General features: G+C 39.8%; 1 protein-coding gene across 1 annotated transcript; it reads right to left on the bottom strand.

Annotated features, from left to right (window-relative positions):
- Positions 1-14349: 14349 nt before the first annotated feature.
- On the bottom strand, positions 14350-17103 carry znf503 (zinc finger protein 503). Its single transcript, XM_010782546.1, has 2 exons — positions 16590-17103; positions 14350-16230 (listed from the first exon to the last, which is right to left on the bottom strand). Exons 1-2 carry the CDS (start codon positions 16842-16844, stop codon positions 14815-14817), a joined length of 1671 nt encoding a protein of 556 aa, XP_010780848.1. The 5' UTR covers positions 16845-17103; the 3' UTR covers positions 14350-14814.
- Positions 17104-18538: the final 1435 nt, after the last annotated feature.

Raw genomic sequence — 18538 nt, 5'->3', positions numbered from 1 at the left:
AATCTGACAGCAACATTTTTAATCTGCCGTCCATACAGCGAAAAGGTTCATCTACTTGACAGTCAGAGACAGATGATTCTGCTGGAATGTCCAATGGTACCATCCATACAGCTGATGCCATGTGTAAAATAGCAGTATAACAAAAATGAGAGGGAGAAGGAGATGAAGGACATGGTCTGAGAGACAGAGAGGATGTCTTACTCTATCACTCTGATCCCTCAGACAGCTCCATTCACCATCCGGCATCACTTTTTGACAGGGGATATTTCCTGTGACCCAACTTTGTTTCTGTGCTACTGAAATTCCTGGCCTACACACACAAGCATTATTCCATAGGGGAAAAAAAAACGTTGAAAGCTGCTGGCAACTGCAAAGTGAAGCTTTCAGCTGCTTTTCACGCTACTGCATGGCAAACTACCATGGTTGGCTGAACGTCTCCATCGACTAGTTTAAACAAAACATCCCTTTGTGCACATTGGAGGTCTACCTGTTTCCCATCACGAATAACACATACATGTCACACACAATATGTGGTGTTGAGTGAAATACTTTAAGTTGGTTGTGTAGACTTTGGTCAGGAAAAAAGGAAGGCCGCCATTTTCTCTTTTCTCTTCAACTAGTTGAGCACAAGGTTGTGAAGACAGACGGTGCGTCATGTAAAAGTAAAAGACTGGCATCAAATGAAAGATTGTTTAAAGTCAGAACTGCCAAAGCTTTATGCCCATCATTTATCTTGTTACCAATAGATCAAATTGACTTCATGGCAGAGTCATAAAAATGTATGAGAATGTAAATGGCTGAGTGACCCATTCATCTTGTTTAAAGTGGCAAATGTAACATGCTTCTCATCCTGGGTGATAAACTCATACTTCACTCTTTTATGAAGGATTCATTGTTGATGGTGAAACGTCCTGAATTTCATTACGGCGGCAGGTAGACGGGCTCTGCCAACTCCTACTGCAGTACGGTTTGTGTAAATCACTCAAGCTGTCGGCTCAGGAAGGACCAGGATGCAGAAAGGGGTTTTTATGCAACAAGCTAAGACCTAACCTCAACATTTTCTGTAGCCATTTTGTCAAAGCTCTCAGTGTATCTGAATCTGAATGTCTGCTATTTTTAAAGCCGGCCCAAGCTTTAAAAAAACATGATAGTATGTGACATTTTCACTTCATGTGTTTTTCTTTGATAGTGTTTCCTGAATAATAACACAAATCACTCTGATTTCCTCATGAGAAGAAAAAGTACATGAGTGACTCCCATTTGGCTTCCCGGGCCTGAAAAGTTGTATTTCAAAGATCTCAGTGGACAAAAAGAATGCAATCATGCCACTAAAACTCAATATTTCTGCTAGACACAGCGAGTGTTGAGTGAATCAAAGGGCAGTTTTTTCCCTCACACCAACCCACCCACATACACATATATTTAAAGTGCTCACATACACTCATATACGCATACACACACGCTCCTAGAAGAAACATACACACATTAGTCGACAGGGCAGTACACTGAGGTGGTTTATGCTCCTTGTCAGTTGGAGGGCGTGATGAAGTAATGATTAATATGGGGGATGTTTGGAAATGTAAATCTGTTCTGCAGCACAAATAAACCAGGGGGGTTTCTGGGGATGATTAAATGGACATTTCACAGTTGATTGAGCATGCAAAAAGTCATCCATTTCCCCCTAACTCTGTAAACAGCAACGGTTACCCCTTTCCTGTGAAGTATATGATGGTCGTTGTGGTTTTATATGCACACACAGGCCATTGAAGACGAATGAGTGGTTCAATTTATATAACCACTGGGATCTCCTGATTAGGTAATTTATATGGAGGACAGGTTTATAACTGCTAACTCACCGTCACGTCCCGCAACAATTACTTCTGAAATCCGGCTGTAAAAGCAGACAGTAAATTCCGCATTTTTTCTTTTGCTGTCATCAGGGCCCATAACCTGAGATCTGATTTTCAATAAATCTTATCTTATGAAATGGAGGGCAATTACATCAAGAGAGCGAGAGACTTTTATGATGGATCCAAGGAGAGAGGAGTGACATGTATAGTGTCTATCTAAGTTTGCCCTCTGTGGCCCCTGAGGATCTAAAAAGCTTCCAATTTACAGTATGTGCCCTCCATGTTGACGGTATCATCTCTTAATGGGTCAGGAACTCATCTACTGAGGTTGAAAGTAACAAAACATGTTTAAACAGAATAACATAAATGTACTTTAGTACTGGATAAAAACTAAATACTCAGTTCACTGTAATGGTTATAAAGTGAAGCTGAATGCAGATTGTGACAATGTTTTACACCACATAGTCACATACTCATGCAATATGTGTCAACATAGAGCATTAACGTTAGGAAACCTGTTTCAATTGCTTAAGATAGGGTCATCTTATGTTTCCATATGCTCTATACCTAATTTTCATACGCTAAATATGTCTTCACTGTGTAAATATCTTATGTTGGCAAAATAAAGTACAAAAACATTAGAATAAAAAAACACAAATAACTGACAAATCAAAAATCAGGGACAACCCGGTCAGTAGACTTTTAGGTCATTACATGTTGTGTATTTTTCATAAGAAATCAAATGTTCGATCTACAAATGGAAAATCTACAGGAATTTGTATTGGCTAATCATTCATCTTTACCAAATGTATACAGTTTCAAAAATAATCTATTCTATCGGTCCTATAACTTATTTACATTAAGGCAATAACAAATACAACTGTCTTGTTTGTCTTACTAAATATGTATGAGAAAGTACATAGCACGCTCTCTACTTTTTATTTTGCCATATAATGGTGCCAGATGAAAAACAGAAAAGAAAACATGCAAGTTGCATTACAACTAATTTAAAGTTTAACATTGTGGTCCAGCATTCATAAAATATGAGTTTAGACAATTCTCTCAGTATATGTTGGTTAGTTCTGGAAAGCATCTGGTGAGATGTGGATGTGTGCTATTAACAAGCCCTCTGGTTGGGGTCCCACCCCAGCATGGCTGCTTGTTAAATGGGACTCTCTTATGGAGACAAATCACACACTGGTTAGGGTTTCAATGAAAGGGGATACAGTTAGAGTACATAAATATAGCCAAAGGAAACACCACTAACCATGTGATACTCAAACGATAGACTTTTTGTGGCCAAGAGCCAGGCTTTAGTCCGATGAGACTCAGCTACCAGAACAGCTAAAAGCTTACAGTATACAGTGTGTATGGAAATGAAATCTGCGGTCGAGCCCCGGGCTCAGATAGTTTTCAACAAGCACATTTAGCAGAACAGATGAGATGGATGTTCCATTAAATACCCCACAGAAAATACAAGGACAACTGTGTGTGTGTGTGTGTGTGTGTGTGTGTGTGTGTGTGTGTGTGTGTGTGTGTGTGTGTGTGTGTGTGTGTGTGTGTGTGTGTGTGTGTGTCGTCGTCGTGTGTCGTCGTGTGTGTGTGTAGTAGTGTGTGTGTGTGTGTGTGTGTGTGTGTGTGTGTGTGTGTGTGTGTGTGTGTGTGTGTGTGTGTGTGTGTGTGTGTGTGTGTGTGTGTGTGTGTGTGTGTGTGTGTGTGTGTGTGTGTAATGTGAAGAAAGGCAGCAGCTTTCACTTCGTTTATTTCAGCCAAATAGTCAAAGAGATGCCTGTAGAATGTAATCAGGAGGAATAGACCTAGAAACATATCCCTCTGAGTGCGTCTTAAAACCTGACATGCAGATTTGTGTGTGTGTTCCTGAGTGTGGAGTCTGGACATGTAGAATCCATAACTGGTAGAAACACAAAACAAAGTGATTTGAATTACCAGGAAGTTGCATCTCTTTTGCCTGGAAGATAGGCACAAGGGGAATTAACTCACAGCCAAAAATCCACTTACACTATATCTGAATGTTATGGACAGGAACAAAGAGTTTGGTTTTCCCGTAAGTGAACGTATTTAATCGAAATGATTATTTAGTGTTTAAATTATAATGATAATACATTAAAGCAGTTTTCTGGTTGCTCATAGCTGAACAATGCCTACACTGAAGTCAGTAGTCTTTGTCCTCAATTGTGATCATTTCGAACTCCTGACAGACAACAGAGCACTTTATCATGAGACAGTGTATCATAATGCTCATGAATCAAATGAGCAATTACAGCTTTCCAAGTTCACGAGATTTAAGAAGGAGAAAAAAAATGTTTTGCATCTCACATGCTCACTTCCCCATCATCTTCATATTTGTTCACAGCTGTCACATTGATTCTCTTTCTTTTTTCGCCAGGAACAAGGGGATATTGTTCTATCGTTTCAGAGTGAAAGCATGCAGGCACTCAACCTGTCCAAACCATGCTGGGTGTGCTGAGCTCTGAACTGGAAAATGCTCTCTGCCTCCCTGCAGTTTTGGACTGTCTGAAGCAGTGGTTCTCAAACATTTTCACGTCACAGAGCCCCAGATAGACACACATTTGGCAAAAGGCTCTGTAGCCGGTAAGTTTATATCCCTTTTATAAAATCCTTTCTGTTGAATATTGAAAACTGACAGTGCTACAAGCATAATGCTGATATACCCTCTAAATGACAACATTTATAATCATTCAAAATAAAGTTAAATCAATCTATACAAAACCCCTTTCAAAATTCTATTTTTACCGTTTGACCCTGTGTGTGTGTCTTTACTGTATGTGTGCATGAGTGTGCTGGGCTCAACAAACAAGGGCTTTAGTCAAAGTCTCCAACTTGGCCTAGTCTGTCTTCTGTTGTGGTTTTTAAAACGAGATGTGTTGACCATACTGTACATAGTATGTAATCAGTGCTCCTCTGTTATTTGCAATGGTTTCAGCACCTTTAGCAAAAAGGCCCCAAGCATTTCAGAGCAGCCATTTTCCAATTTTTTTTTTACAATTTTGAACCAGAATGTATATACTTGCCAATTGTTTTTATTATTCTTATTTGGCTAGGTGGTTCACAACACATTTTTCTGTGGTGTGACAAACTCAGATCAGATATTTATTTTTGCTTTATCCAGACTATAAATGAAAGCCATTAGCTATTGTGAGTCTCAAATCAAACGAATGGGTGGCTCCTTTGTTATCGGAGAGTACAATCAACAGGTGCCCTAAAGTAAACACATGGATGATTAATTGTTGGTTAATAAGTCTCCTTTTTCAAAAGACTATGCTTGATATTCAATGAACTGCCAGAGACATTAAACATTAACATAGAATAACATTTCAAAGAACAATACCTTTTGATTGGCGGCATCCATGAAATACGGTTTGAATCACATTGTATTGAGTAATATTGTTTGGCCTTGTTTGCGAACCACTAGCCTTCCACAAAGAACCAACGGTGCGCTTCTTTGAACCAGCATTTAGATCGACAAACACAAACATTTGCCAAAAACGAACCCATTCATATTTCATAATAGGGCTCCCATGTGATCACTGAGGGTAGATCACACATAAAAGATTAAAGCAGATCTATTTTTTATTAGATCACTTGTATTACCTGTGGAGCCTTGGACTGAGGCCTATTTAGAAACGCACACAACACATGGAGCTGTGCCGTAGCTGCTCCTGGTTATGTAGCGTTTCATGACACCCTGTTTGCAGTGAAGTACTGAGCAGCTTATTAATCAGTGCTGAGAGGTCTCTCATCCATCCAGGCATATGGCTGCTTGCCTGTGGAACATTTTAAAGGCAAGCAGGTCTATACAACAACCATTAAAAGCACAGAGAGCCATATCCCTGTAAATTATTTAGCTGGGAGAGGGTAGTAAATCAGCGCGAGTGTCATATACTGAACATGGCACATGCTGGAGTGAAAAATGCATACAGAGCGACTATTCACACTCGGCGCTGAGCATGGCATTTAAAACCCTGTGCCGTCCGCCATCTCTCCACAGCCCTGTCAACTACAGTCACAACCGATTCATTGAAGTTGATTATGAATGATCCATTTTGGGAATTTGTACAACTGCACTCTGCTGAGTATTGAGCTTGTGTACACTGGAAGCGGTGGCTTATGTTATGTTTCAAATAAATGCTCTTTTTAGAATAGTTTTTTTAAAGAATGAGGCAATCAGAAAGTCTCTCCAGTGCATCGTAAATGGCAAACCATGTTCAGTATTAAACAAACGATGAACAGAATACTCACTTGAAGTGTTTTGTGGCACTAATGGTTATGCCAGGAAGTGCTTGCTAAAATGTGTGTTTTTCAGAAAGTCTAAAGCCTCAACACCCCAAACTGAACATTTTGTTGTTTAGCAATAATCATTCTTCCTTCACACAGCTATTCAAATATTCCATTTGTAATTTTTGAGGGTAGAGTTATTCCTGAACGTCGGTGCTTGAGATCTGGCTTGTCGACAGGCTTCACTGTGACTGACACACTCATCAAAATGAGAATCCTTCTTGCCTGGGGGAACTGTGATACCTGTCAAATGGTGGATATCTTTTAATGTTCCTGTCTCAAATGCATGTCAGAGCAAATGCCAAGTCATAACATCAGTTATTACCTGGATGTTCAATGCCTGATTCCTCTTATTTACCTTAGGTTTCAAAAGATCCCTTCACTTGTCTTTCCCACTTTCTTTGTGGTGAGAATCATCCTAGTGACAGTTTTTTTATCTTGAAATTTCCAGTAGATTTCATCTGTTTATTTCTTGATTGACTACTTGGGTGTGCGGTTGGGGTGTATGTGTGAGTTTTGTGTGCTCTCTCATAATAGGTAGGGCCTTAAAGGTTGATGGCTTGCATTTGCCAGATTTTATCTTTAAGAAAATTAACTATTAGGGATTGCTACATCAGAAACACTCTAGGGGCTGCTGTGTGTTGTGTGACCTCCCTCTTACTCATATCCTGCCTGTGTATAGGAAGAACACTTCTGGCTTTCGAAAAGATGTGTAAGGTCATGTCACATTGTAGCAAGAAAACCAGTTTCTTTTCACATAAAACTGTTGAAATTATTCTAGAAGTGTTGTGATTTAGCTGTATTGGTATAAATGGCTGTATTTAAAACATTTGAAATATTCATGTTAATTATACACATAATATCTAAATAATCAAGCCTTTTAAAACATGTTTTGTACAGTTATACAGCTACTGACTCTCTCTCAAACTCCCTACACTTATGTTTTAAATTAAATTGATTTCCCTCAAAAAGTGAAAAAAACACAATCAATACATTGAAGATTAATTTGATTTATTGCATTATAAATTATTCTTGGAAGGTTATTTTTTTTAAATGTTCTATAGATCCATAGATATTGCAATAATATCTGAGTTGTGAATTTTTTGTCGTGAAAATCTGATAACATTGTGACATCCCTAATCGAAACTGATGTAGAGCATAGCACATTCATTTCTAGACTATTTGAACACTGTTTCTTTATAGGTGCGATTTTCAGCTTTTAGCTTATGTTGAGTGCCTTTTCTACGGAAACCACATTAAATCAAACGTAAATAATGAAGAGGAATCTTGACATGTGACAGCAACAGATTTGCTCCTATCATACTGCATAAAGTGTTGCTATGTCCACTGCTTGAGGCAATGGAGAAATATCTTACAGGCAGACTCTTCATCACGTGGTCTGCAGATGAGATGGACTGTCTGTCGCTCTGAAATTCAGTTTGACTAGCCACAGGAAATGAAGATGGACAGCACAGGTCTTCTGTATCTGTCACAGGACATTTGGACAGATAAAGTAGATATGTTCTGCCTATCACCACCTTGGGACAGGCAACTATGACTTTATACAGTCCAGCACTATCTGTAAAATCAGAGGGGTACACTTAATGACTATCATAACATCTGATTAAAACATGAGATCACTAACTGGAACTCAGACTAAATGAAAACATGATTTACAAAAGTGAATGTCATCACCTAAGTAATTTGCTGTGGTTATGTTGTTCTCCTTTTCACCTTTGACATAATGTCCCTATAATAAATGTATCATGGATTAAAATACAACAGAGCAATTTCTCTACAACAAATGCAACTTATTTCAAAAGAAAAATGGAGAAACGTGTTTGCTCAGCACACGGCCACCTATAATGTTCTCCCTAAACCTTATCCAGGGCTGAAGAAAAAACAAAGGGGAAAAACAAATGGATGGTATAGGTAATTTGAGGTTCAATTTCTCAGTTAACACTAAAATGCATTAAAGCAATACAAGTGATGCGAGCCCCCATATTTCCTGGGGCTGTGTTGTTGTACGTCTCGCCCAATTTGTCTCCCAGTCAGGCCCATTAGTCTACCGCGCTCCCTTCTTAATACGCTCGGCTCCCCCAAATGCCTCAGATCAATGTGTGATACATCGCAGCACCATCACTTACTGCATGTGGATGAGTTGAAAAATGTTCCCCTCTCCTCTTATTTCCTTGGAGAAGTCTCTATTGAAAGTCATATGGGCACAGGCATAGAGCGGTAGTTTGGTTTGTGCTTGCTGGAGAGTGAATTGTTTGGTCCACTGACATGAATGAATTGCTGGAGTAATGTGGAGGCTGGTAATAGTTGAATAGTTTATATCAATGTGATAAATATAGCTCTCGTAAATCACATAAGTGTTATATATTGCTGTTTTTCACACTTGGCTCTGAGCGGGAAACTCTGGAGAATATCATTGAGGAGAGTATACAGAAAGTTCTAGGACTTCAGTGGTTCTTTAAATTGGATAATGGTCTTATGGAGTACCACCGTTATACAGTGAACTATTAATGCTCCCATATGGTTCTTTACGGATGTTATTTCTCTAAAAACAGCTGCTGGGTTGGGAAATGGAGGAGAACACAAAGGCAGCTGTGTGTGTTTTCCATTCAAGTGAAATAGCTTAATGTTAGCACCAAACTTATTTGATAAGAGAAGCTTTTAATGGTAAAATCACATTTCTTTGTTAAGTGTTGTTGTATTTGAAACATATTCTAATGTATGCACATCACAACAGAAACTTCATAATTGTTGGGTGTAACAATTGGTTGTTGAGGCCACGTTGTGCTTTATTTGAATGCATACACAAAAAATTCTACTTTCTAATAACCTTGCAGGGCACGGAAAAACTCAATAATACATCTTTTATGAGTTAAATATTTTCTTTGGCTTGAGTTGGTACTATTTAGTCCATGTACACAGCCATGATAGATTCATAGGGTGTGAGGAAAAAAGATTTTTTTTATTTGAAATCTATAAAGGGAACATTTTGAAAACATAAATAAAGAGCAGGGTAAATCAGCCGCCCCACACCACTGACAACCAATCACTCCCTCAGCCAAACCCCATGGTCAACACTGCCATAGTGGGATAAAGTCTTATAATGTAACTTTTAGTGGTATACACTTTCCTTCAACTTGACTCAATGTACGCCCACTTCAGTGTTTGATTTTCTTTGAAATGTCCTTTGAGAATGTGCCTGAACTTGCTGCATCCAGCCGTTGGTCTACTGCGTAGGTGGATCAAGCCACAACGACACTTATGGAGCAAGATTATCAACTAAGCAAAAGTCACAAAGCCAAATAGTCACACTCTTCCTCAAAGCCAACACCTATTGTGGTTATACAGCACAGGAATGTATGATACAATATAGGCATTAATCCATTTACAAAATGCATTTGTTTACAATACAAAATCCACAGAATAACTTTATTGGGTTAATGTAGCTAAAGTCGTTAAAGTCAATGAGATGCTATTTTGTCCTGAAGCTAACTAGTGTTCGATGCAAATATGTTTAAGTGTCTGTATTTTTCATTTGTTAGTGTAATTTCTGCTTATACGTACAGTAGGTTGTCAATAACAGGTCCTTATCAATTGTACCTGGTCAACTTTAATATTTATAAGGTTTTTTTCCTATAACCTTAAACACAAAGAGTGGTACACAGACATCTTACCGGTCATTTATTTCTTATAAATTATTTTATAATTAGATTTATACTATAACTTTATCTTTCATTGTAGTTTGCAATCACTCAGTAAGAAATGTAAACATTTTAACGTATGCACATTTTTTTAGAGGTGACTGTTTTTGTTCTGAATCTACAAGTCACAAATAAACCAGATTTAGGAGTTATTTGTTGATATGTATCAAGCTAATATGGACAAGCTCGTGTGCATAATACAGTCAACTCATGTAGAGCTAACTTGCAGGCAATTATTCAATAATATACACATATTTTTGTTTTTCAATGTCATTAATCACATTTTTGTATTCAGTGTAAGTTTTAGACATACCCTTGGAACAAAGTATTGACCAGTCATTATAGCTTCATCTAACATGACAGAAGACCTGGGTTTATGCATGTGAGTCATGGTAATTGGTGGCCCACACCCATGGAAATGACATCATGTACTCATACTGTCATGTAAGGCCGGTGACACACCATCAGGATTTACTCATAGAAGGAAGAGAACAGCAGAAGACAGCAATTATGTGGTAGACTGAAACCTCAACCTGTCAAAAACTTGGAAAGCCAATGCATTTATTTAAAATTAGGTCTGATGTCTTTGTCTTTGATAATCCACTGGATACTCACACAGATACTTGCTGTACAATGTCTTATATTGTATCCACACAGCTTCAAACAATTAGAATAATCTTGTGATTGTGTGCCGTAACGCCCCTGCAATACAGTGCTTAGGCATTGCTGATTTCAAATGAAGGCAAAAAGCCTTTTGCAGCTGAGCTCATGCCTGACATTTTCTCTGCTTTTTAAATGTATCAGTGACTGACAACAACCTCATCAGTGTGCATACTACTCCAACACACTCCATTAAGGTGCCTGGAGTAAGGGTGCATTTCCATAAAATATTCTTTGTCAGAATCAGAAAATGGGCAAATTATCTGAACACTAAAACACCCCAGTGCACCGTAGATCCCAAAGCAGACAGAAATGACCTCATTTGGCTGTCTAAGCACAAGAAAGTGTCTCACTGGTTCCACATCTGAGTGGCACAGATAGATCAACACTGCCACTTCTCTCGCATCACCTGGATGAGCACTTTGCATTTGTAAATCAATGAGGAGGGTAACCACATGTAGAAGAGCTGTGAGGGATTCCTGTCTGCCTTGGCACAGTTTTTGAAAACCAAATTAGCTCTATTACTGCTCTCAGTTGGCAACTACATTCTAGGATCAATCTGTCAGTAAAAAGGGTGCTTTTGCGTTGATGGATATGACGTGGCCAAAAACAATGTTGATTTTTTTAATCTCCAGGATAATAGGCTGATTTAGTACAGATTTTCCTAAAGCTGTAGACCTGGTTGTGCAGACTGGGTTTCAGCTTTTTTTCATGTAGCTCACTTTATGGCTTCATTACTACAATCACAGAAGCTGTGGACATCTCAGCAGCCCATATCACCATAAATCGCACACTGAGAGAATGACAGGCAGGTGTTCCAGCTAAGATGACACCTTTAACTACAATTGGATATCAAAGACGTAGTTGAGACATAGGTGCATTGCTTAATGTACTGTAGAGTACAAAAAGTGACTGAGATGGTAATATTCTCTGTGGTTCATAAGTAAGCGTAAAATGTATTTGAAAAGTAACAATCTATACTTGTAAAACATTACTGCAAGTCAGAAATATCAAGTGCCCATAAAGTCAACATTCCAAACAAAGCCACTGTTGATAGGTCTCTCTTTCCCATCACTGAGAGCTTTTATGTTGTAATCGCAGCCTGATAAAACAACCACACAAACATACATAAAAGATAATAATCACAGCGTGACTTATGTCTGGCATGGGGTTGAACATTGTAGCAGCTTCCCCTTATTGTCACAGCTGTTTCACAAACTATAGACTTGCCACTGCAGACAACGGCATGTCTTTATATTGTGCCACACACCAGCTAATGACAGCTTTAGTGGTAGTAATTCAGTCGGGTTGAATATGGGGTTAGGTGTGTGTGAGTCACGTCCTGGGTCCTCCCCCCCCTCCCTCGCCAGATGTCCTGCCAGGTTTCCTGCAGTGTCTCTCTCGCTCTGTGAGGATCCAAGTATCTCCCAAGAATTTAAAATGGCTGCTTTAGGTCTGGACCAAAAAACTGAAGAAGCACAGCAAAAGCATTTTGTCAAAGACTTGTGGGTTTTAATACCTTTTTTAATTTTTTGTGTTTTGTCCTGTTTCATTGCGGCCAATGTAGATGTGCATTTTGAAGAGCATCCATCAGGCAAAGAAGGCAGGAGCATGTGAGGCCCTTTATTACAGTACGTGTTATTTAATATCTGCTTACTTACAACCTCTGTTAATTATAGGCTTTATAGTGTCAACTACCCTAAAGTTGTCTGCCTTACTGCTTACTTTTAGCATTTTATTCTGACTTATTTTTATTTCGGCTGGCTCTGAGGCCATATGAAACCTTGTAGGCATGACACTATTACTTTTTACTGGGTCAGATTAGTTACTCTCCCTAAAACAGCTCATTGTACGCTCAAGACCTTCACCAGACTATTAATTGTGTTAATAAAATCCATCTTAAATTCATGAAAAATATATAAATTAATTAGGTTTGTTATCACCATCATCATCAATTTTTTTTTTTTATTATTAAGTCTGTAAATGTACCATCATGCTTTGGTTGGAGATATGTGGTTTTGTTCTGTGGAGCTCAATGCACACCTCAGCACTTCAGGTCTTGATGGACAAAGTGAATGCGCACTTTAATACTCCTGCATATACTCTAATAACCCCATGTTCTCTTTCTCCTCTGTGTCAAATATTCACAGTGAGGGGAGGGGGGGGAGGAGGGGGCTGGGTTAGGCTGGGAGGTGGTATTATGCACACATGTGCCTGCCTGTTCCTCCGGTGACAGGGCCAGGGGGAGGGGCACATGATAAATTGCCTTCTACCGGGACCCTCCGAGCCCAGCCACCATGATGTTGGTAAAAATGGAAATTGCTCCCTTTCACCGTCATTACATCAGTTTAGGACGCGTGTGGGCCTCAGACACTAGAGAGGAGTTTGTTTCGTCTGAATAACCGCTGTGCGAGAGACAAGGGACAGCGTTCCTGAAGGGCTGTTCTTCTTCTAAATAATGATAACTATAGCTATAACACAGCTGGGTCTAAAAGAATACTCAAAAGAGCCGAAATTATTGGAAAGTATATACAGGCCCTTTTTGTCACCATGTTGATTTAATGTCAGGCAGGCCTATGGGTATGAATGTGGCTGTGTGACTTATTTACCCATGCACCGATTTTCAAATGAGAAGTTTTTGATATAATCACTGTATATATTCAACAAGCTCATCTATGTAGCTGGTTTTTCTTCACAAAAAAACTGCACAAACGGAACGTGCTGTGTGCAATTGACGTTATATGAGCAATTTCAAAATAAAATAGGCTATAGTATATTTAATTTAAATTGTTCATATATTTATAACTTTAATATGTGCATGGTCTTTGCAAAATCAAATCACGATTTGTTGGTGTTTGTACCTTCATGAAAATCCCATTGCTTTCCACAAGATCCTTTTTTAATAGCAAATGTAGTGCTGTGTACATTAGATTTACAGGTGGGTGAGATTATCAAATGCAAATTAAAAAATATCATCCTGTTCCTGGTAATGAAAAAAAAAACATCCAATACAAATTATATATAAACCAGTGAATGGCCTCCACGTTAAATGTCACCCTGATAGATTACCAAGGGCTTGTTCTCAGCCCACAGTTGTATCCTAAATAAAGACAGATTGGTTGAAGACGCTTGTTAAAATTCTAGTTCACTAAACCTGAGAGCCAGCAAATTACTCAAGTCCTCGTCCTTCTTTTCTTTTTAATTTCTTTTTCTTACAAATAGACTAGCTGTGCTTCGTATTTTTAGACCACAGAAAAAACTGCTGTCTTTTTCCTGGCGTACTTCACAAGTTTTACTTAGCAAATAAACCTACGACACCTGTCAAATAAAATATTTAACAACTAATTAAGGAGATTTACCCACCAGAAAACTAAATTCTCTTATAAATTAACTTTATGAAGCACGTTTAACTGTGTATACACACACACACACACGCACACGCACACACGCGCACATACACACACTCTCTTTTAAGTTTCATTTAAACTTTAAAACACGTGCTCTGGTAAAAGTAACTGTTTAAAGCTTCGTAGTTATTTGGCATATAAACTGATATAATGGAAAGAATAAAGATGCACATTAGGCTATATCAGCAAATTGTCCAAAATTAGGATAAACATTCATTTGTTTTTGAAAGTATGACAACCAGGAAAATCGGCCATGTTGCGGATATGATCAATAAGGTTTTCTGAACCCCATTAAGTAGCCAGACCAATTTTCACAATTGTCAGTGGAATATAAATCCAACTATAAATGTACACAATATGATGTTAATACTTCAGAAAATGAGGCACACGAAGATATGGAACAGAATTGTTTCTTATTTTTCCAGAATACATACAAAAAATACCAATTCTCTTTCCGAGGTGTACACCTGAAAAATAACGGCAATTTAAAATGTGGACAATTTCTGAAATTTAAGAAACAAACATGCATGTAAATTATTTTCTTCTCAATGAGACATTAAATAAGAACAAATACAATCATAGCAATTTCAAATTAACATCGAAATGAAGACCCCTACTTTAATTAGTACTCTTAACGTGTGTGTTTTCATTTGACCTATTGAGTTCAGTTTCAACATAATGCACTTTTTGAGTTGCTCAAATATTTTAAATTTGCAGCTATAATCGCCTGCTTTCAAGCCAACATATAAATAAATACAGGGGAAGTCCACGGATCCCGCCCATAAGTTTAGCACTGTTAATATAAAAGTCTTTATATTTGCATTCTTAGTTCTATAAACTTTTTAAGTCCTTTTTCCCCTCTCACTGGTATCCAAGCGCTGATGCTGTGGTGAGTCTCTGGCCGTACAGTGCATAAGGGGAGTAGTAAGGGCCGGTGGCAGCAGGGACGGGAACAGGGCCACCGTGGGGCAAGGGGCTTTTGGAGTACGGATGGTAGCGGCTGCTGAGTCCTAGCGCGTGATGCGGGCTCCTTAGAGCCAAAGTTCCGGGGCTCCCGGGGGGACCTGACTGTGGCATGTGCATATGGCAGGCCATGGCCGCTGCTGCAGCGCTGGCCAGTGAAGAAGAACCGGGATAACCAGATATCAACTTCTCTGCTCCAGTAAAAGCAGTGTGAGTCCTCAGATGATTCAGGAGCTCTTCTGAGGAGGAGAAACGCTTGTCGCACGGTCCATTTGCCGACACCCAGTTACAAATATGGGGGAGAGGGTCATTGGGGAGCATGAACCCATATGGGTACAGAGGGTGTCCGCTAAATTGTGGCGCAGAGGTGTGAACGCCATGCATGGGGTGCGTCGGGTACATTAGTTGGTAGCTGTTTTTCATGGCGTTAGCCGCAGCTGCTGCTGCAGACTCGTGCGTGCAGGAAGCACTGGCTGCGCCCGCTAAGTGACTGGCACAATGGTAACTGAGGCAGTAAGGGTCTCTGCAAAGGCTGGCTGACATGATGGACGGGGGAGAAGCCCCAGCGTGAGGGCTGGATCCAGCCTTACTGCAGCCCAGTGAACTGGCCAGCTGTGCATTTACCAAGCTCCCTCCGTGGGACAGGAAATGTTGAGGGTAACCAGCGTAGGCCCCAGCCAAACTACCAGGATAGCCCATACCAGCAGGAGGCAAAGGGAAAACTGTCTGCCCGTGTTTGTAAGGAGAAACCGGCGCCACAAGCCCTGACCCGAGAACTGAGGCGGAGGATACTGAAGTTACAGATGAGGAGTCCGAGGAGGAGCTTTTAGGCGTCGTCTCCTGGTGTTGGTTGACCTCCACGTTAATTCCACCACAACTCACGCTTATCCTGCTGTGGCTAGTGGTGCCAGACCCGTCCGTAGAGCCATTTTTATTACAATCAGACTCTTTCTTGTCATCCCTGTCACCACATTTCCCATCCGATGGCATGGGAGAGGCAGAAGTGCTGGAGTTGGGGCTGCCTGTCCGCGGAGTGAACGGCTGACAGGTGGCGCTCGGCACTCGGAAACCAGACTTCTCTCCGCTTGAGACGCCTGAAGACGAGTCCTTCTTATCTGAAGGCTTAGAATAAGGTTTGAAGCTAGATTTGTCATCCACACCGATGTCACTCATTTTCAAAGGACCGGATTTAGATTCCTTCTCACTAGATCCATTTGTTACGGATGATAATTTGGAGGAGGCGGGTGGGTCCGGTTTGCCGATCTGAGAGCAGGTCTGCGCCAGCAGAGCCAAGGGACTTTTCTTGGCATCAAGCTGCAAACAAGATAACATATATGTTTATAAATGCAACTTAAACTAAGAACGATTACTTAATGTAATGATAACAAAATGTACAGTCTGAAAGCAAGCCGTTTATTTGCACTCACAAACGGAAATATATATTGGGTAATTACGCACGGCTCTTCCGTGAACAAAAACAAACAAACTGCTAGGCTTTATACTACACATAGTAGGCTACATAACTGTGTGAAACACCGGGATCACAATTGGACATGATAGAGTAAAGGATAAAACAATAGGCTCCCAAACGTTGTTTCTCAAAGCAGTAGCCAATTTGAAATGGGCTATCTTACATTGTATGTGTAAAATAAGTAATAACAATCGACTCTTACCTCTATAGGACTGATCGGGGTAGAAGGCAAAGGCTGCAGATACTCCGGGTGCAAAATGTGTCCCGATCGTGCGCTAAGCATTTTCAAAACCTTGATGGGAAGTCGGTTTGCTTGCCGTAGTGGATGAGACGGGGGTGCGGAGTGGAGAAAAGGCTTGTTGATGCTCGATGAGCTGCTATTCCGAGAACTGCTGCTTTCCCAGACTACACAAATACCACTATTTTTCAGGACAGACGCCGAGGGCGACGTGATCATGTCCCAATTGTCAGGAAATGAAACGGCGATGCTTTCGTCAGATTCATTAAGAAAATCTAAAAAGCAGCGAGCCTCTCTCTGGGGGAAAAATAATTGTAAAACGGTTCAATAATAAGTAATCCTGGTAGTAAAGGAGCGAGGTGAGGCAGCTGGAAGGAAACCGTGCGAGGTTATCGCAGATCCGAAGCTGTGTCTTGCACCATGAGAGCCTTGAGTGCGTCTGAAGCAGGTCCTCGCTCTGTACTCCCGAAGTACGAACTGGTAGAAATGTTCACTTCAAAAGCAGCTGAATTAGTCCGAGATTAAAGCCTTTGCCGCCTTCCAATCAAATGGGACCCTGAGGTGATTGGAGGGTCAAGGGGATGTGACGTTCTCCTCTTTGTAAGCGCCTCTATTTCGACAGCTCGGGGGAGGAGATAGGCTTAAATATGTTGGTTAGTGGGAACGCTTGCACGTTTTTGGATGTGGGGCTACGGGATTAATTTACACCAGGTTTCAGAGTGAATAATACAATAGATGAACAATCCATGTGCTATTAAACTTATAAATCAGGCTCATTCAATCACTTTTTAAAATATAAATTCGCCATATGGAAGTCGTCATTGAGTTTTAACATAAACTAAATCAAACGGCTTTGTTTCTTCCTCTAATTTTCTGGGTAGAGAGTAACAAAACATTCATTTATAACAAACAAAATACATTTTATTTTATCCTACTCTAATATTAAATGAAGTAATTTGTGATTGATCGATATCGAAGCTATTGACTCGTGGAAACTGTGTTATCAAGCATTTTCAATCTTTATTTCCATTAATGGCAAACATAATACTAACAATAATACTTAACGGAGTTTATAGGTGAGATTTATTATTTGGAAGTCTATCTTTATCTCAACAAGTAGGCTATTTGATTTGTTATTCTCAAACGGTTTCCAGCCCGAGACACGCACACTGTTTTTTTTTGCACGGCCAACACTGGGACTTATTCTCGCACTGGCAAACATAAAACCAACCATTTCAGCTTGAATTCCCTAAACAGACAAGCGTTGACAGGAATAGACCAATGTAGTGATGGAGGGATGTGAATGTCACATGTTTTCAGTATAATATACACCGCCCTTCTATTTCTATCTCCACCCCTCCGTCAAGTGTCAATTCTGCTCCACCGCAATCAATCAGTTATTTGTCAAACGCTGTCAATCCGGCGCTTGATTTATGTCAGCTATTGTGGCTGATTACATGCCAGTGTGACTGCAGGAGAAGAACAAATGGGGAGATAGACGTTCTGCAGGAGACACAAAGTTTTAGGAGGAAATAAATCCATTCTCCATTTAAATGTTAGATTATTCAGCCAAACGACCTCACCAGCCTTGATAGAGAAAAAAGCAAAAATCTTATTAAACTACTTTTTTTTATTCTGTAGGCTATGCTGTTCAAAAAAGTATGTAACTTTCCGAGTTAGTCATTAAACCCTTCGGAAGAGACACACATGATGAAACTATAATAACTTGCAGACAGTCCTCACATGTTCTATGAAGTAGCTGTTAGGGCTTTACGGTGCTAAAGTGCTTTTCCTGTAATCGGCCGATTATGGTGTCAACAAGAAGCCTTGGGAAGAAAAAACCCCTGAAAAAACTGTTTCCTTAACAAAATAAATCTGAATTAAAAATGTAAACAATAATCTATAATTAATAA

The sequence above is a fragment of the Notothenia coriiceps genome, unplaced genomic scaffold (genome assembly GCF_000735185.1).
Source record: "Notothenia coriiceps isolate Sejong01 unplaced genomic scaffold, NC01 NC01_scaffold00024667, whole genome shotgun sequence".
Taxonomy (NCBI): domain Eukaryota; kingdom Metazoa; phylum Chordata; class Actinopteri; order Perciformes; family Nototheniidae; genus Notothenia; species Notothenia coriiceps.
The sequence above is the reverse complement of the archived record's forward strand: the minus strand, read 5'-3'. Positions and strand labels throughout refer to the sequence as shown.